This window comes from Heterocephalus glaber, unplaced genomic scaffold (genome assembly GCF_053883595.1).
Source record: "Heterocephalus glaber isolate CG9 unplaced genomic scaffold, H.glaber_assembly_v1.0 deba00001737, whole genome shotgun sequence".
In the NCBI taxonomy this organism is placed as follows: Eukaryota; Metazoa; Chordata; class Mammalia; order Rodentia; family Bathyergidae; genus Heterocephalus; species Heterocephalus glaber.
Genome location: NW_028258445.1, coordinates 4,373,236 through 4,394,245, shown reverse-complemented (window position 1 = coordinate 4,394,245; position 21,010 = coordinate 4,373,236). Strand labels below are relative to the sequence as shown.

The following is a 21,010-nucleotide window of genomic DNA, read 5'->3' as shown; positions in this document are numbered from 1 at the left end:
TTTTGCCAATTTTTTTATTTGGTCATTTGTTACTTAGTATTGAATTTTAAGAAATACTTATATTTTACATGCAAATTCTTTATCTGATTATACTTTTCAAAAAGTTTCCAAAATATATGCTTTTCTTTTCATTCTGATAAGAATACTTTTCACAGAAGTTTTCTCATTTTAATAAAATGCACTTCTCAATATTTTTTCTCAAACACTGTTTATAGTGGTATATCTAAAAACTCACTGCCAAAACCCATAATTACCTATGTTTTGTCCTATGTTATTTTTTAGGAGTTTTATAAGTGTACAATCCATTTTGATTTAATCTTTTTGAATTATAATTTCAGTGTCTAACCATGTTTTGTGCATAAATGTCCAGTTGTTTCAGTGCCACTTTTTATTTTAAAAAATTATTTTTTTCCACTAATTGCTTTCAGTCCATTGTCAAAGATGTTCTGATTATACTTTTTTGGGTTCATTCTGTTTCATTGATCTATTTGTCTTATTTTTTTGCCAGCCCCACATTCTCTTGATCGTGATGGCTTAATAGTATTTTTATACTCTCTGTAGTAAGTTCAGTAGTGTGAGATTTCCACCTTTTTCTCCTTTTTAATATTGTGTTAGCTCTTCTTGGTCTTTTGCCTTTTGATATAAGCATTAGAATTACTTTCTTAGACACACAAGATAACATGCTGACATTTTGGTTGAGACTTCATTGAATCTATAAATTAGGTTAGGAAGAACTGACAACATTGACTATAAAAGACCATTTCTATATTTACTCAGGTCTTTAATTCTCTTCATCATAGTTTTCATAGTTTTTCCCATAATGTACACATATTTTATTAGATTTTCATTTAAATATTCTTTGTGTGTGTGTGTGTGTGTGTGTACGCGCATGTGTGTTAAATTCAATTCCAACTTCCTATTGCTGTAGTATAGGAATGTAATTGACTGTGTATTTATGTTACATCTAATAACTTTGCTATACTTGCTAATTAATTGCAGGGTCTTTAAATCAATTCTTTGGGATTTTTTACACTGATAATCAGGTTACTGGTGAATGATAACACTTATTTCTTCCAATCTGTATTGTTTGTTATTCCTTTTTCTTCTCATATTGCATTAGCTAAAACTTTTGTTCAGTGTTAAATAGGAATGGTGAAGGGAGACATCCTTTTTTGTCCCCAAATTAAAGGGAATTCATGTAATTCTAATTAATTGTCACATGAGCAATTGATTTAAATATTTCTTACAAGGGAAGCCTATTACAGACAAATTTCCTTTCCTTCTGGTTCCTATTTAGTTTCTGCTGACACTGTTGTTATCCCATGCTGTTCACTTCTTCCACCAGTCCCAGGCAGCTCCAGCTCCATCACAAACTATCACAGACTGAATAGCACAAACAATAGGCACATAATCATCATCCCGGTCTCGAGCCTGGGAGCTCCGCAATACCTATGCAGATGCAGCTCCTGGTAAGGTCTCTCTTCCTAGTTTGTAGGTGGCCAGCTTCTCACTGTTTCCTTACAACACAGACAGAAAGCAAGCTCCACTTCCTTCCTCTTCTCATTAGGACATGGGTCTCAGCATAGTCATACCCAACATCATCACCTCCTCAAGGCCCCATTTCCCAGCGCTGTCACATTAGGGTTAGGAAAACACAAACATTCAGTCTATAATAGCATATTAATTACAGCTATTTTAAATTTCTGGTCTAAAACTCATTCCATATCTGAGCATGGTTATGGTTTCTGTCTCCTCATAATGTGCTTTTGCCTTTCACAATAGTTCCTAATTATTTTTCTTGATTGATGGATATGATGCATCTGTCAAAAGGAACTGGCCTTTAGTGTGAAGTGTCATGTTTATCTGGCTAGGAGTTGGTCTCTTTACGTTTTGCTGTAGCTATAGAATGCTAATGGTTAAAATTTCCTCCTGTCCTTGTTTTTGTCTCCCCTGTTGTCTTAGGTTTTTCTAAAATTCCTTAGTGATTGAATCTTGCAGTTAATTTAGCTGTGATCCTGTTATTTTATAGGATCCCTTTTGAGATGGTGGTAAGGTCTAAAAGGAATAGGAATAGCCATATTATGAAGTCCTGGCTGTTTGGTGAGCTTAAATTGAGTACTCCCCTTGTCCTGTGTTGAAGTTCAGAGGGTACTGCAGTTGGATATTTTCCTTTGCCCAGATAAATTTAGACTTTGATAAAACACAGGTTGATATGCCTTGATAAAACATGTTTCCTTGAACGCAGACCCAGTTAAAGAGTGAAAATCTATGGGCATAATTCAAAATGGTTGTCTTTTCCCTTTGTTTATCAGAGGTAAAAGGAGAGTTTTTTGCTGATCTTCACAAGTAGAACCCAGTAAGTATCTTGGAGGTAAAATAAAAAACTTTAGGAAATAACCTAAGACAAGGTTCCCTGTGATATTTTGACTTTCAAGCTACACTAAATTTGGAGCACTTTGTCAATTGTAGTTTAAACCATTCCTACAGATACTCACTTCTACTCTTGGTTTTCTGCTCCTGAGGGATTGACTACATCTCTGTCTCTCCAGCTCTCAGGGCAACAGTTGATCTTATGACCTTATTTATCTAATAGATATGAAAAAAGTCATTGATTTTCAATTTGTTCCATTGTTTTCCTGTAAGAATAGAAGTAATGACTTTCAAGACATTTCCATGTGAGGCTGGAAACCAGAAATCTAGTCAAACTATGCAATTAAACTTAGATTTAACAATAAAATACTGTGGGGAGACCCTGGCCAAAGGAGCCTTTGAAGTGAACGAGAAAGAGGAAGAGACTCTTAGGATGACAGTTCAGGACTCCCGGAATGAATGGATTAAGTTTAGAGCAGATCTGCAGGACAACAGTCAGCAGAACTAAAAATAGGTTATTTTTGGAAAATGTTTGCTTTGGCCACCATGTTCCCACAGCCTCTGATAAGCTTGCCTAGCTTGGATGGGCACATGTCATGTAATGAATCATCTTGCTCCCTCCCTATGCCTTGGCCCAAACTCCTGCAGAAATGCCTTCTTCTATTTCTTTGTTTTCATGTCCCTGGGATATAAATAAACTGCAGAGATCTCAGGCTGCTGCCAGGTCCCTGAGGCCCATTCTACTGAGCATCAGCAGCTACTCTGTGCTTCTCAGACTGAACTAAGCCCCGTCTCCGCGTAATTTGTTTCATCCTGTACACAGCTATGTTCACACACTGCCACAAAATGTACAGAAGTTATTAGGGATCTGAGGTCTTTCAAGGAAACACTGCAGTACATTTTCAACACAAAAATCACTAAAAAGAAAACTTTTAACATATATAATAGTAATTTATTCTCATATTGAAAAGCAAAACAAAATAAAACAAAATCTACCTGTGCACTTACCACTCTGATACTTTCCAGTACCTGGGAAACAGCCACAAATATCAAAAAAGTGGGTAACATCCAGCAACCACAAGATTATTTATTCTAAAAAGGTAACATTATGAGGAAAAGAATCAAAAGATGCTCCCAGGTAACATGAACGTTGTAACATACACTGTATTCCAGTAGTTCCCTTGAAGCTTCTTTGGCTGCTTTCTTTACCTCCCAAAGTGTAGCTAGCCATACAGGATCATAACTGTGGTATTTCATCTTGGCCTGAGTAAGAACCACTTAGCAGATCAGTAAAGCTCTGGGTGTGTTTGTAGCTGACTGACATGTAGACCATAAACTGAGGAGAGAAGACCCACCTGGGATATTCGTGGCACCAAAGGCTTGTTGCCTTGATGGAATAAAAATGGAAAGAAGGAAGTCTGTTCTTTTCCTTCAGAGGAGCTTTGGCCTTCACCATTGCCCTTGGACACTGGTTTCTAGTTCCTTCAGGCTGCTAAAATGGACTCTTCAGCTTTCTGACACAAACTCACACCAGTGACTCTGCACTGAGGTTCAAGGCTGTCAGCCTTCTACTGCTACTCGGTCCTCTATCTCTCCAGCATGCACACAGCCATTTCAAATTCATTCTTCTCAAATTCCATTAACAGCCACTGGAAGTCCTCCCCTTCTGATCCTGTGTAGCCTACCTAATAAATCCATTATAAAATTAAACATGTATTTCATATTGATTCTGTTCCTCCAGTGAACCCTAATACAAATTTTGGTATTGAAAGTGAGATCCCTGCTCTGAATGTACCTGACCATGAGGTACCTTTGGAACTGGCTTGTGAGAAGAGTTTGGAAAGGTTTGGAGATGCTGGCTGGAGAATTAAGTCAAGCTTAATGGGATATTCTCATCTGAACTCAAAAGAACAGAATGCTGATAGAAATGCAGAGGGTAAAGGTTTCAGGTGGGAACAAGTACTGCATTGGCAGTTGGAGTTCAGACCATGTGTTATGCTCTGGCAGAAGATTTTTCTCATGTCCTAAGACTTTTTTGCTCACGTCCTAAGACTTTTGTAGGAGGCTGAGATTAAGGATGGCTAACTAATTAATCTGGTGGAGGAAATCACAAGGCAGCCCAATGTTTAGATTGTGGCATGGTACTGTTGTCAGCTGTTAACCAGTTCTTTTTTTTTTTGGTACTGGGGATCAAACTCAGGATCTTGTACTTGTGAGTCAGGTGCAGTGCCACTGAGCTAAATCCCCAGCCCTGTTAACCAGTTCTATGTGGAGAATTAAGAGCAAACAGCACAACTGACTGATCTTTAAAGTTTTTGGTTTGGCCAGAAAGGAAAGGCCTATAAAGTTGGAGCAGAGTAGGGGTTAGTTGCTAAAAAGATTAGCATTAAACACAAGCTAAATATTTTGCATCGGACAATAAGAAGGATACCTTGAGGGCATCCCAGAAATCCAAAAGACCTCACCTTTGGCAGGCTCAAAGTTTCAAAAGTGATTTTGCTTTGAGAACAGGAACCGAGAATATCCTACTCAAAAAGAGCTGCATAGGAAATTTTTTTTAAATTCAGTTCAAAGTGTTCAGGCCTCCAGTCACTCAGAGGCTTCTACAACCTTGATACAAGGGGCCCCAGATATTGCTCAAGCTGACAACAAACCTTGGAACGACCCATGCGGTGTTGGTCTTACAGGCATGCAGAGTGCAAGAGTTGTGGGGTCAGAGAGACTTTCATCCAGATTTTAAAAGGCCTGGGAGGCCAGGCAGGATGCCCAAGAGGTCAGTACAAGAAGCTGTGAAAGTAAAGCCAAAAGTGCAGTGGAGACCCCAGGACATTGGACAGGAATATAACACAGAATGTTTGCTGAGGAAAGCTGCAGGCAGTGATGAAAGGCTGGCCAAGAGAGAGGCCAGAGGCTTGGTACAGGCAGTGTTGCACACACAGGTCCACCCAAGCTGTCTGGAGCTCACATCTCACTACAGCCTGCCATGGGTGCTGGACATGGAACTTCAGAACTTAATGTTTGCCCTTTGGGGTTTCAATATTGCTTTGGTTCTGTTCTTTTCTATCCCCCATTCCTCCATTTTGTAAAGAGAATGCTTATCCTGTGCTTTGTATGTTGGAAGTGCTTAATTTTCTTTTTGAATTTTACAGGAGCTTACAACTGAAAGTTTGCCTTTAGTCTTGGAGACTTTAGACTTAGACTTTTCACCAATGCTGAAATGTAAAGACTTTGGCAAGTCTCAGAGATGGACTATTTATATTTTGCATAAAGAGATGCCCACATAACCTTTGGGGACCAGGCTAGAACATTATGCTGTATATGTAAATGTTTCCAAGAGTGCTGTGTACTCAGAGGCAATGCTTTTGGGAAGAGATTGAATTATGGGGGCACTATACCTTGTCATTTGGATGTGGGGCCTGATTGGAGCAAGTGAGTCACTGGGGGCACGTCTCCCTCTCTGGCTATTCCCTTCTTGCTCTGCTTCCTTGCCACCAGGAGGTGAAGAGCTTTCCTCATCTAGGCCTTTCTGCCATGCCTTTGAGCCAGCCAACTACGGACATGAGCCAAAATAAGCCCCTCCTCCTTTAAGTTGTAGATGTCAGGTATAGTGTCTCAGTGACAAGAACATTACCAAATCATCAAATATACCACTCACGGAGGAGAGATCCTCAATTTGAACACAGAGCTTCATTCATGCTAAGTTAAATACCCAGCCCTCATGGAAAATTTATCCATAAGCTTAAGTTTCTCATAGTAGGCAGCAATTTAGATAGAGGAATAAAGGTTTAGAATTAAGTGCATAAATATCCAGGGTGAGCACCACATGATGCCTACCCCATCTGCCAGTAGAGGGATACAAAGGCACAGCACAAACCATTTACTCTTTCACACAAATCACCTTTTTAGGTAGTACTATAGCCTCTTTCATACAGTCAGAGAATTAAAAAAACTTAAGGTACCACAACCTGAGGTATCTTAAGGTAGACTTAAGATAAATGATGGAGCCTAATCTCAAACGTGTACCTATCAGGTTTTAAAACCCATAATCTATGCAGGCAATAGCAAGACTCTATTACAATAGTTTGTCTAAAATCACAAGGAAAATTTTCAACAGAATCAGACAAAAAGAAAATGATGGTAAGAATTTCATGCCAATTTTCACTTCAAACACTTGTCAAAAATATCTAATGACTTTTAATTTCTGTCTTGCAACTCTCATAAGCACTATGTTGAGCTCTTTTAATCATATTTATAAGTATGATCAAATTACTTTTAAAGTTAATACAATAACTACATACACATATTTTCAGATAGGCAGAGTGGAAAAATATTAATGTGCTCTTCAGTGCTCTGCTTAGTAATTTTGAAAAGAACTTACCATGTTGGAGGTCATGTGAACAATAGTTTGAAAAGATTCCACATCATGAAAAATAATTTCCTCCAACAAATTTGAGTCAATAATTTTTCTTGAAATTGGATAAGCCAGCATGACCTTTAGGATTCAAGTTGAGATCCACTTGTTCAAATTCAGTTTTCCCAAAGCAAAATATGACATAGTATCAATCTCTTTCCAGTATGTATTGTAAATTTGAACATAAAATCAGCAATTCCAATAAATTCACTTTGCATTCCAGGATACATATTTGTTCAGCTGAATTGTGATCAACGAACTCTTTCCACATTAGCCAGAGGTTACTCAACCTTGAACTGTGACAACCAGTGCAGAGCATTTCCTGCTGCTAGCATTTGCCTACCTCCCACAAGAAGCTACCCACAGCCTTTTATTATTAGATTAAATGTCACAAGAAACATATCCTTTCTGCTTGGACAGCCAAAGGTTGTTATTATTCTTTCCCTATCAAGAAAAACTTGACCTCAGATCCACAAGCTTCATATCCCACAGTGAAGCAGGCTTAGCATTTAATTTACAATTAGATGACTGTAATGCTTTTATGTGGTGGAGAGAGCAACTCTCTTTATAGGATACCTTAATGTAAAGCCAAGAAAAGAGATTCTAGAACAGAAAAGAAAGCCATTCAATTTTTCTCCTAATTTGTTTCAGAACTTGTGATTTGGGACCACCTTGGAGAAGGGGAAGAGAGAAGGCGGTAGCTATTACAAGTGGTATCTGTATTCCTAACAGTCTCTATATGCTAGATACTCACATGTGCTCTACAGTTTAGTGCTCTCAAAATTCACCAGTGTAGGTGTCATCATTTTTAGTTTGTAGAAAAATAAATATGGGAGCTGAGCAATGAAATAACTTGTTCTGGGTCACTCAGTACTGGCAGGTCAAGGGTTCCAATCCCTGTCTGCCTTCTGTATGCACCAGTCCCACCTTCTATCCTCCTCAGCCCTCAAAGGTAAGAGCTGCTAAGGTACTATTTCCTGGTAGCTCCACAAAAGTAAACATAGCTTTAACATAAAATATGCAAAAGTGAGGATATGATTCCCGACATTGTGAATTTTAAAGCAAGCCCTGTACCCCAAGTTCATCCCATTCTTCAGAGAGGAAGTCAACAATGCCTCATTAAAGGATTATAATATCAGATACACGTTGATGTCCAAAGTGGGTCATCTTTTAGCTTTATGAGGAACCCAGAATTTAACCAGGTTAATTGGGCTTGATGAAAATTAAAAATAATGTTGACTAGGAACTATGAAGTTAAAATAGACTCAAACTTTATCAAAACCAGGGCAAGCCTTGGTTTTACTTAAGGCTAAATCTCCAGTACCTAATTTTTTATAATAAATTTTAAAATATGTTAAATAAAAAGTAGGTATCATCTCATATTAAAACTATAACTTTTAGAGAGATTACTTTACAGAGTTGGGGTTTTTTTGTTTTTTTGATACCGGCAATTGAACTCGGGACCTTGCGCCTGCGAGGCAGGTGGCAGAACCACTGAGCTAAATCCCCGGTCCTACAGAGTTTTAAAGTAGGTAATTTATTTCAAAAGAAATTATTGCTGATTAAAGCTAGAGATCAAGCTAGCTCAGTGGTTCCATGGCCTGGCTTGCAGGCACAAGGTCCCAAGTTCCATCCCCGGTACCAAAAAAAAAAAAGATTTTTCTGCAGACTTTATTCTTCGGAATACAGTAAGTCCCCAACTTCCATACAAGTTCTGATTCAAGAGAACATTCTAAATCTGCTTCACCCCTAAGTCCGGCAGAGCGAGCCTCACACACGTTTGACACAAACACACAGCGTGCGCTGCTTTGCGCTCCCCAGCGACCCCTCTCCTGGCTCCGGACGTCCAGGCGCTGACTGAGCTGTGCTGCCCTGCACCATCGCACTGCGCAGGGGGCAGAGGGCCCAGCCACTTCCGGGGGTGTCCGCATCTGCGCATGTTCCTAACGTGAGTCCTTCGTGTCCGTGAAATCGCAGCTCGAATGTTCGTAAGTTGGGGACTTGCTGTAATTTATTTACAACACTTCAGAATGCGGATCCCAAGGAAGATGATGGATCCCCGTTGATAATCACCAGCAGCTTATCTAGGAGGCTTGGGTGAACATTCAGCGCAGCACAGAACGGGCAGACGTTAAAGCCAGACATACAAAATACAGTATTTTTTCTATTTTAAGGGACCATCAATATGAGTAAGCATCATTGGTTTAATAATAGTTTTCATTTTTAAAATAAGTAATATTGCATTGATTGTAATATTTTTTAAAAGAATGCCTTACTATCCCAAAAGGGAATAGTCATAAAATAAATGTAACTTTATTCATATACAACACAATCTGTTTGATTCTAGGGCTTCTACATAATGAACCTTTAAAAATCCTCCTGAATGTTTTTTGGCCATTATAAATTGAGCAAAAAATAATGGTGCTGTGTGATCTTTTATAACATATAATTGGACTCTTGTCTTCTTGGTATTATTAGGATAGTCACTAGGACATTAGTGCTATGACAACCACTAAAATTCTGAAGCTTATTATAAAATATAGGAACGTCATACATAATATTGGTGAGCAAGGTAACCTCTACAGAAGATAGGTAAAAAATCTAGAGAAAATAGGAAAAACAGCATTAAAGAACTAAAAGAAGAAAGATAAATGAGGCAGCATAGAGAAGACTCCAGAAATCTGGACAAAGCACCACTCTGTCAGGAAGGATTTTGTCTAGGAGCATGTGCTTGTCCTGGAGACCTGACTGAGACCATTTGCTAATCTAGAACCCAGTGGGAATAAGACAATGTTAGTGAAACAGAATTTACCCCCAAATCACCTTTTCTTTCCTGGAATTATAGCATCTTAAAGTGAGTAATATGTCAATTAAGGAATTTTTAGTGAGATGACTTCACAATCATGAACTATCCCACATCCTCTAGTCTGATTCATAATCATAGTTTCTTGCCAGTTAGATATTTGGAAATACATAAAAGGTAAGCTCCAGTAGCACTTTTGGGGTTCCTAAGAGTGTTTGCCACAGTTCATTATTCTCTTTCTTGGTGCTAGAAATCTGTTGCTGTATTTCTCAAAAGAAATATCGTCAGTGCTAGACATATTATACAAGCTTAATAACTGCTTTCAGCTTATACTGTCAAAAATGGAGACTAAGGGAAGCAGTTAGGTCAGACGTTTTTTCTAGTGCACGCTTCAGTGAATGCATCAGGGAGCTGGATTTACCCTCCACATATCTGACACCAAATGCATGGTTTTCCCGGTACCGCTTCAGCAGCGGGGCGTCCTGCATCTCAGTTCAGTTCTGGCAGCGTCTGAGTCGCACCGGATCCACAGGCGAAGGCTTCAGGCACAGCGCCGCCTCCACTTCCCCTGGAGCCACAAAGGCGTTGCAACTCAGATGCAGCCAAATGAAAGACAGCAAGGCTCAGGGGAGCAGAGGGGCGGCTCCCTTCCTCCCACCGCCAGACCCCACTTCTCGGAGATTTTAAGTCACTGGTCGTCTCCCCTTCCTGGGCGGAGCCACAAGTTCCCTCCCTCCAATCAACCGCTTTCGTCTTTCTGAAACTATCTAAGAGGCCTCCAGCATTTTATATGGATCAAAGATGAACCAAATAGGAAATTATTGCAGCGACACCACACATCATGCATTGGTTTCAGGTTGGCTGTGTAAAAACCTTGTAGCTAACATTTTCTTTCTGAAATCAACTGACAGCAAGAGTAAGAATATAAAATGGGGCCGGGGATTTAGCTCAGTGGCTCTGCTGCCTGCCTTGCAACCGCAAGGACCTGAGTGTGATCCCTCGTACCAAAAAAAAAAAGAAGAAAATATAAAATGGAAATTGTCTTCACGAATACAAATAAATATCTTTAACATTAACTTCAAAAGAAATGAACTTACCTAATCCTAACAATCAGGAGGCCAAGGCAGGAGGATCACTGCAAGTTCAAGGCCAGCCAGGGCTACACAGTGAGTTCAAGGTGAGCCTGAACTATATGGCAAGTCCCTGTCTGGGGCGGGGAGAAAGAAAGAAAGAAAGAGGAAAAGAAAGGAAAGAAAGAAAGAGAAAAAGAAAGGAAAGAAAGAGAAAGAAAGGAAAGAAGAAAGAAAGAGCGAGAGAGAAAGAGAGAGAAAGAGAAAAAGAAAGGAAGGAAAGAAAGAAACTACTACTACAGAAATTTTTAAAATATGCTAAATAGAAGGGACTGGGGAGAGAAGCTGTATGTCAATAAAGACCTCAGGTCATTCGTTAATGGAAAACCAAACCCAACAACCCCGGGCTTGGAACTTCCCTAACAGAGTGAATGTGGCAGTTGCAGTTTTGTGCTATATTGTTTAAAAATACTAATTTGCAGGGAAGACAAAAATAACTGATAACATACAGAGACACATTCTTTGTAATTATTATAGCAAGTAGAGTAGAAACTACAGGAATAGAGGAACACTGAATTGAGAAATTTCAGCTTAAGATATGTCATCCCGGTATGCCCATTATCTTCAAATAAATCCAATCAGAGAGTATGCATGAGATGCTGGAAGAGGCCTTAGCATTCTGCTACCTAGCTCTAGGCGAGACCCACTCAAAACAAATGACCTCCAGTCCCTTCCTTCAGTTCCCCTAATTAAACTCATCTGTGCAGGACCGAAAATTGAAGAATATAAACACCAAGACAGATCTTGTCATGATCTATCATCCATCTCGGAGGCCTGTTGAATTCCCAAAAAAATCATTCAGTAAGTCCTATCTAAGCCCTGGGCCCATGTATTCACCTGGAATCATTTATTTCCCCCAAAAACTATCACATTCGCCAGCTGTCTTCCTTATGGAAAAGGGTGTATGAGCACGTGGACCCATTGGCTTATGAGGCAATCACACTTCTGTGAATCTCCTCTATGCACACTAAATAAATTTGTGTGCTTTTTTTCCTATTAATCTATTTCAGCCAACCATCAGAGGGTGAAGGGGAAGCTTTCCTTTATCTCTACAACATCAATAGCCATATATTCTTTCAGCAAAATATGAAACAAGGATAACTAATACACACACTCACACACACACGCACTCACACACATGATCCTACAGAGCTCTACACTGAGAGTCGGAGTTATTCCGACAGCCCAGCCCACATGCTCCCCCTCCTCTGTGCTATTTATTCTGTAATATCTGACCTTAAAACAACTTCAGACATTAAAAAGTTAGCAGTAATTACATGATGATGATAAGGTCAATAGCAGAGGCAAGACTTCAGGATTAAAGCCGTGGTGCTGGGCATCGGATCCGGGCCACAGGGCATGCTAGGCAAGGGCCCCACTGCAGAGCCACCTCCAGCCCCTCAATGGATATTTTTGGGAGGACTATCATCAGTGCAGTTTCTTATATGAAGTTTCCTCTTAAAGCTATAGCAAATTCAATTGTGTGGTAGTTAGAGAGAGAGAAATGGGTTCAACCCAAATCCAGCCCCATGAATGCTCTGAAACCCAGGTGCTGCTGTCAGTGCAAAGGGAAAGGAAATTATTCTCCAAATATTGTGCAAGCACCAGGGACAGGAGATCCCAGGCCTATGTCACCTTTCACAAGAGAGTCGGCTCCAGCTGAATCACAGATTTAAACATGAACATGGAAGCTCTGAAAGCATTCAGCGAAAAAGTGGAGTATCCTGTGGTCTAGGGGTAAGGAAGAAATTTTACAAACAGGACAAAAAAATGCAAACTTCTCTGATAGGAAAAAATTGATACATAGTATTTTAATAAAATTAAAGTCATTATGTTCATCAGAATGACAGAAAAATACAGCTCACAAGCCATGAAAAGTTAAATTAACATAGTAACTGACAAAAAATTAATGAAGAGATAAAGAATTCCCTCAGGTTAGTATAAAAATCATAGTTAACCCAGCAGGAAATTTGGGGAAAATATTAAGTCTTTTCAATGCAAGCTACTTAAATGACGAAAAGATAAATTTTGAAATAAATAACTGAAAAGTGCCCAACCACATCAACAATCAGAAAAATGCAAATTGACATGAAAATAAGCCAACACTTTTCCCAGACCAAACTAGGAAAATTTTGAAATCTGTGATATCAGTACTGGCAAAGACAAGGGACCCTGGGGCCTGCCAGGCGCTGCCCATGGCAGTGTGAACAACAAGCCGCTTTGGGGAAAAGTTTCACGTCCTCTTCCTCTTCATACACAGAATCCAGCAATCTTAAACCCAGGTACACACCCTGGAGCAATGGACTCAAACGCTGTCTGCTTGCTAACAAATTTCCTAAATACTTTTAAACCTCCATAACTTTTTGCCCATTTATAAATTCACCAGTGTTGTTAATCAGATGTTTTTATAGTTTCAAAAGGTGTCATTCTCTGTTTAACATAAAAATAGCATTTCAAGATAAAACTGTTGAATCTCTTTTAAATTTGTCTGTGGACCCTAAACATAATAATGAGTTTTACCAACCACCATTTGTTTTAAAATGCATCATCAAGCTCTTCTTATAATATTCAGAAATGTAACATCTGTACTTCCTTGAACTCATATCTCTACTCAATTTCCTTTGCATAATTTTGCCTGAGTGGAATATATTTTATACTTGAAAGTCTTTCAGTATAAATATCATACCAATTTACAAAGTAAGAAAATAGTAAATATAAAAACATTACTGAAAGTATTAAGAGAAAAAATAAAAGGAGCCTTCTACTTCCAGGAAGATGGAGCTCATAGTTTTGTTTATCCTTCCACTGAGTACAAACAAAAACTCTGAGATTCCACACAAAGCACACCTGGGAGGGTCTCAAGGGACATTGAAACTGGCTAGTGACCATGGACTCTTGAGTGGCCACTCCAGTCCCCAGGGTTTCCTTTTCCCTCATACACTCTAGACCTAGCGATAAAGGGCTGGCAAGCTGTTAATACCAATGAAGTCACATTCTAAAGCTTCTCTGGCCAAAGGAAGAGCTTACCCAGGCAGACAGCTTCTAGAAGATAGCTGCTGTACTCCATGGAAAAACCAGAAAAATAAAACTGACTCCACCCCAACCGTGATAGCAAAACCTCAGTGAAGAGCATTAACTGCAATGTTTTTCTAACTTTATTATTACAGGTCTGCAGTATATGATATTTATATTCATGTTAGGGGCTGGGTGCCTGTACTCAACACATTTTGGTTCTTTTTATTCCCCGTCCCTTCCGATCCACCTTCCTCTCTCCATCTGCAGGTCCCCTCCCCCATGTTTGGTATTATTGCTATTTTTTGTACTTCCTGTTTGCGACATGTAGCAATCACTTTCATTGTGGGTAGTTTGGTACACGTACAGGACACATCTTAAACTATTTTATGACTCTGGCCCAACTCCCTACCCAAATCAGTGTGGAGATACCTCAAAGAACTAGGGCTAAAGGTCCCATTTGACCCAGCTATTCTCCTGCTGCATATCTTCCCCAAAGAATTAAAAGAATCATACTACAGCGATATATGTGCACCTATGTTTATAGCGGCACGGTTTATCATAGCTAAAGGTTGGAAACAGCCCAAGTGCCCATCGACTGGAAACTGGATAAAGAAGATGTGGTACTTTTATAAAATGGAGTACGACTCAGCCATAAAAAACAAGAAACTAGACACATTTATAGCTAAATGGATGCATATTGAGGCCATCCTCTTAAGTGAAATAAATAGGACACACGTGTGTAAATACCGAATAGTTTCTCTAGTGTGAGAAACTGAAAGTGTAAATAAGGATTAAAATGATGAAAACGAATAATTGATAATTTGAAATAGGAAGAAAAGGTCCAAAGGGGTAGAGGTGGTGGGAGGGGAAGGGGAAAGGGAAGAAGGGAAAGGAAAAATTATGAGAAAAGAAAAAAATGGAAACAAAATCTATGTAAATAGGGAAGGGTGGAGGGGTGAAGGGCGCACAGGTAATGGGGGAAAAATAAGAACCAAGACACATCATGTTCAGGTACAAACACCCAGTGATAAATGTAAACGAATTGTATACCTAAAATGTAACAATAAAAGAAGTTTTTTAAAATTGCTCTGAAAAAGCAGACGTCTTGGAGATGTAGTGTTCCCCAGTGCTTGGAGGTTGGGTGCTGAGGAAAAGGGGCCAGTGTTTGCAGAATCTGTCCCCGGAGTCTGGCCTCCACAGCACCATGATCTCATGTGGCTTCTCGCTGGAGCAGTGAGGGTAGGGGAAGCTGTGGCAATGCTGCTTCCCCTTTTCAACTATCCAGATATTTAGTTAGATGTACACATGTCATCTTTCAGGTTAATTTTCCATTCAGGGTGTAACTCCCTGGGATAGACTTGGGATATATGGGTCCTCTGTCCCATCATCCCCTCTCCAAACAGAGAGGAGATTTGTATATCCCAAGTCTGTCCCGATTCATCTTAGATTTTGTTGTAAAACTATAGATCTTGTAACTACGGTTAAAAGTGGCAAAATATTAGTTATCATACTTTTATCATTATCCAGTTTGTGCTTGGTGCTACTACTACAACTGATTGTACTACTTTAGCCAAGGCTACATATTTGTTGTGACCAATTAATCTCCCTTGTATGCCAATACCTAGATTATCTGGGGTCTTAAACAAAACAACAGTCCAGTACCAAAGAACAGGGTGCTAAGCCAAACAGGTGGCAACCCTTCATCACTAATAAAAAGAGGTAGAATCCTGGGACAGACTCAAAGGCCAAATGCCAGCTACGCCTAGAAAACATCTCTAAAAGTAGTCATTACCAAAAGAGGTCTTGATACTAGTAAAAAAGCTACTCACTGTAAGCCATTTACAAGCCTCAACACAGAAAACAAATAAACAAAAAATAGAAAGTAAGGAAACATGGAAGCAAAATGTGCCCCAGGATCCTAAAATCCCCCAAAGCAAATCCAGGGAGGCACTGAGGTGAAAGAAATCAAAAGCTCCCCAGCTGGATTTTCTGAAATGGCAGCAGCAGAAGTGACAAAGCGACAAATAATAACAGACAATTAAAGAAATGATGGCCATAATGAAGGAAATGGTTAGTGAAGCTAGAGTAGATACAGATTTTAAAAAATAGAAGAGCTTAGCAAAGACAGAAACCATGCATATATAACATAGAAAAGAACTGGATTCCATAAAACAGAAACCAATAGAAATCCAAAAGATTAAAAATTCTATTGAAAATGTATGCAGCAGACTCAACCATTGTGAACATAGACTATCAGCTCTAGAAGACAGGGTTGTGTTTGGTAATCATCAAATGAAAGATTTCTTAAAAATAGCAAAGGACAATGAAAAATCAATCCATCAGCTGCTAGACAATGCAAAGAAGGCTAATATAATATTAATTGAAATCAATGAAAAATCAGAAGATTCCACAAAGTACATTAAAGAACCTGTTCACAGAAGTAAGAGCAGAAAACTTTCCAAGCATGGAAAAAGAATATGACATGCAGACAAGTGAGGTATCTAGAACTCCAAATAGCTATGATCAGAAAAAATCTACACCAACACATATAATAGTCAAGATTACAGAAATTCAACACAAGAACAGAATCTTAAAAACAGAGAAAAGAAACAAATCACCTATAAAGGAAAATCCATCAGAATTATAGCAGACTTCTCAACATAAACCCTAAATTCAAGGAGAGCTTGGTGTGAAGTATTTCAAGCTATAAAAAGAAAACAACCTCTAACCCAGATTTATATACCCTGCAAAATTATCCTTCAAAATTGATGGAGAAATATGATCTTTCCATGATAAAGAATACCTGAAGAAATTTGTAACCACCAAATCAGCACCCCAAAGAGTTCTGAAGGATATTCTAGAAAAAGACAAAAATCTCAGTAGAATGCATCCACCAGGCAAGGCAAACAATTAACTGGAAGGGAAAGAAAGAGAACCAACAACAGGAAAATAATATAATGACAAGGATAAGTCAACACCTATGAGTTATAACCATCAATGTTAATGGTCTCAATTCACCAACCAGAAGAAACAGATTGGTAGAATGGGTCAAGAAACAAGATCCAACAATATGCTGCATACAACATTTAATTCAATAAATTGATACACTTAAAGTCAAAGGATGGAAAGAATGTTCTATGTGACAGGAACCCAGAATAAAGCAAGGGTAGCTATTCTAAGTGCAGCCAGAGTGGATTTCAAGCCAAGATGCATCAGAAGAGACAAAGAAGGTCGCTACATACTTGCTAAGGGAACAATCCAAGAGGAAGAGATAATAAACATAAATGTATATACACCAAATACCAGCACACCTAACTACATAAAACAAATGCTAATAGACATGAAAAATCAGATAAGCACTAATACAATTGCAATGGGGGACTTCAACACCCCACTGTCACAAAGAGACAGATTAACTAGACAAAATATCAACAAAGAATATCAGAGCTGAACCAAATCTTTGAACAAATAGACTTAAGAGATACACACAAAGCATTCCAGCCCACAAGATCAGAATACATATTCTTCTCAGCACCACGTGGGACTTTCTCCAAAAATAGGTCACATGCTGACTCATAGAGCATGATTAAATAAATGCAAAGAAAGTGAAATTATCCCATGCATACTATCAGATCATAGTGCAATAAAATTAGAAATAAATGGCAAAAGAACCACCAAAACTACATAAACACATGGAAATTAAATAATATCCTCCTGAACAACCAGTGGGTCACTGATGAAATCAAAGAAGAAAATAGACAGTTTCTTTGATTAAATGATAATGCCAGCAGAGTATGCTGGAACTTGTGGGACACAATGAAAGCAGTCCCATTGGGAAATTTATAGGGGTGAATTTCCCCATCAGAAAAATGTTGAACCTTGAGTTTCTAGAAAAAGAAGAGCAAGTTAAACCCAAAGCTCATATGAGGAAGGAAACTATAAAGGTCAGAGCAGTAATTAACGCAACTGAGTCTAAAAAAATATGAAGAATCAATGAATCAAAGAATTAGTTCTTTGAAAGATTAAATAAAATAGACAAACCCCTAGCTGATCTTATCAAAACAAAGAAAAAACACTAAAATCCATGCAATTGAGAATGAAAAGGGTGAAATCACAACAAATCCTGGAGAAATTCAGAATTATCTTCAGTACCTACTTTGAGAACCTGTATTCTAATACGACAGAAAAATCAGAAGAAATGGATAGATTTCTAGATGCACATGAATTACCAATGCTGAATCAAGAATATATAACAATTCTAAGTAATCCAACATCAATCAATGAAATTGAGGAAGTATTTTAAAAATTATCAACAAATAAAAGCCCAGATCCTGACAAATTCACTGCTGAATTCTACAGGAAATTTAGAGAAGATCTAATGCCACTACACTTCAAATTCTTTAATGAACTTGAAAGGTAAATGGGATTCCCAAAGTCATTCCTGGAAGCAAGTATTACCCTAATACCAAAACCTTGATACCTGAGAAGGACCCCAAAAAAGAATTACAGGCCAATCTCTTTAGGAAACATAGAGGCAAAAATCCTCAATAAGATACTGGCAAACACAATGCAGCAAATCATCAAAAATATTATATACACCATAACCAGGTGGGATTCATCCTAGGGATGCAGGGATGGTTCAATATATGCAAATCAATAAATGTAATACACCACATTAACAGAACCAACAACAAAAACCACATGATCATCTCATTAGATACAGAAAAAGCATTTTACAAAATCCAACATCCATTCATAATTTTTAAAAAGACTACATAAAATTGGAAGAGATGGTCTTTATCTCAATATGAGTAAAACTATCAACAAATCAACAACCAACATCATACTAAATGGACAAAAACTGATAACTTTCACTCTAAAATCAGGAATAAGACAAAGATGCCCACTATCATGACTGCTGTTCTGGAAACACTAGCCAGAACAATTAAACAAGAGAAAGAAATAAAAGGAATATGGATCAGAAAGGAAGAGTTAAATGTTATTTGCTGATGACATGATACTCTACATAGTACCAAAAACCACACCAAAAGACTTTTAGAATTAATAACCAAATTCAGTAACAGCAGGATACAAAGCCAACACTCAAAAATCAATAGCGTTCTTGTACACAAATAACAAACTCAGTGAGAGAGAAATTAGGGAGACATCACCTTTCACAATAGCAGCAAGAAAAGTGAAATACTTAGGAATAAATGTAACGAAGAAAGTCAAAGACATCTATATTGAAAACTACAATACTCTGAAAAAGGGGATCAAAAAGGATAGTAAAAAATGGAGATATCTCCTGTTCTTGAATAGGCAGAATGAATACAGTGCAAATGGACACACTTCCAAAAGTGTTATACAAATTTAATGCAATCTCAATCCAAATACAGTAAGTCCCCGACTTACAAACGAGTTCTATTCCAGGAGAATTGTTCTTAAGTCAGATCCACTCCTAAGCCAATAAAGTGAGTCTTACATAGCTTGCCTGTGAACGTTCACAACAGAAAGTTGGGGACACATTGTACCAATAGCATTCCTCACAGAATTAGAGAAAACAATCCTAAAATTCATATGGAACCAGAGAGACACAGAGTAGAAAAAGCAATTCTGGGTAACAATGGCAAGGTGGGGGGCATCACAATCCCTGATTTGAAGTTATACTACAAAGATAGAGTGATTTAAAGATAAAAAACACGTGGTATTAGCAAACAACAACAACAACAAAAACCCAGACCAGAGGATCGAAAGAACAGAATAGAAGACTCAGAAACAACTCCAGGTGCACTCAGCTATCTTACTTTGACGAAAGAGCCAAACTCCTTCACCGGAAGAAAGACAGCCTCTTCAATAAATGGTGCTGGGAAAACTGGCTTTCTACATGCCAAAGATTAAATCTACACCCGTATCTCTCACCTTGCACTAAGCTAAAATCAGAATGGATCAAAGATCTAAATATTAAAACAGAAACACTAAATCTACTTGAACATAGAATAGGTAAAACTCTCAAAGACATAGGTGTAGGCAAAGACCTCATGAACAAGACCCTGATTGCACGGGGATATATTACAAAGTATCAACTGGGATCACATCAAATTAAAAAGATTTTGCAGCAAAAGACACCACCAAGACCATTAAATCACCAGAGTGATGAGACAACCCACAGAATGGGAAAAAGATGTTACCACTACTCCTCAGACAGAGGACTAATATCTAGAATATATAAAGAGCTAAAAAAAATCAAATTCCACAAATTTAAGAAATCAATTCAAAAAGATATCTGAAATGAATAAACATTCTCAGATGAAGAACTAGAAACAGCAAATAAATATATGAAAAAATGTTCAACATCACTAGTCATTCAAGAGATGCAAATTAAAACAATGCTGAGATTCCACCTTACCCCAGAAAGAATGGCTGCTATCAAGCAGGGCTGTGGGGAAAGAGGAACCCTGCTCCACTGCTGGTGGGAGTGCAGACTGGGGCAACCACTGTGGAAACCACTGTGGAGATTCCTCACAAAACTAAAACTTGGGCCGGGGATTTAGCTCGGTGGTTCTGCCACCTGCCTTGCAAGCACAAGGACCCGAGTTCGATCCCTGGCACCAAAAAAAAAAAGGATAAACTTGAGACATTTTCAGGAAAATGGATGCATCTGGAGACCATAATTTTAAGTGAACTAAATCAAGCACACACGTTTAAATACTGCAATGTTTCTCTTGTGTGAGAAACTCAAAGGGTAAATAAGGAACAAAATGTAGGACAGATATTGTGAAGTAGGAAAAACATGTTCAAATGGGAAGGGAAAGGAATAGGGATAAGAAAAAAATAATGGGATGAAAACAAAATTTTATAAATGGGTTGGGGAAGAAGGGTTGAAAGGAGGAGAAGGGAATGGGGAAAAAGAAGTAAAATACATTACATACAAGGACAAATTCCCCATGATGAATGTGATTGTTACATATGGCAAACATGTACTAATAAAAATATTTTAACCTGAAAGAAGGCCTTGTTGAGAAGAATAAAAAGAATCGTCTTGTAATACAAAAACAAGTAAAAGGATAGGAAAATAGGTACCCTGAAAATATTCTAGTCTAATGGAAGCTTGAGTACCTATATTAACATCTAGAGTTGACTTCAAAGTGAAAATACTACCAGGGACAATGGGCCATTGCATAATAATATAAGAGTCAATTTTTCAAGAAAACCTAGCAATCTGACCATCAACAGATGAGTGGATTTTTAAACTGTGGTATATGTAATATACATAATGGAATA

General features: G+C 38.3%; 1 protein-coding gene across 5 annotated transcripts in view; it reads right to left on the bottom strand.

Annotated features, from left to right (window-relative positions):
• Positions 1–21,010, bottom strand: part of LOC147821432 (uncharacterized) — a 483,327-nt gene that overhangs the window by 252,880 nt on the left and 209,437 nt on the right. Inside the window, exons 1-2 of one of the 5 annotated variants that reach the window (XM_087200333.1) lie at positions 10,682–16,029; positions 10,006–10,152 (exon numbers count right to left, since the gene is read on the bottom strand). The exons of 3 other annotated variants lie outside the window; for them this stretch is intronic. In XM_087200333.1, the coding sequence (XP_087056459.1) occupies positions 10,006–10,072 (67 nt within the window). In that variant the 5' untranslated portion in view covers positions 10,073–10,152; positions 10,682–16,029. One more of the 5 variants, XM_087200334.1, reaches the window with a different exon arrangement.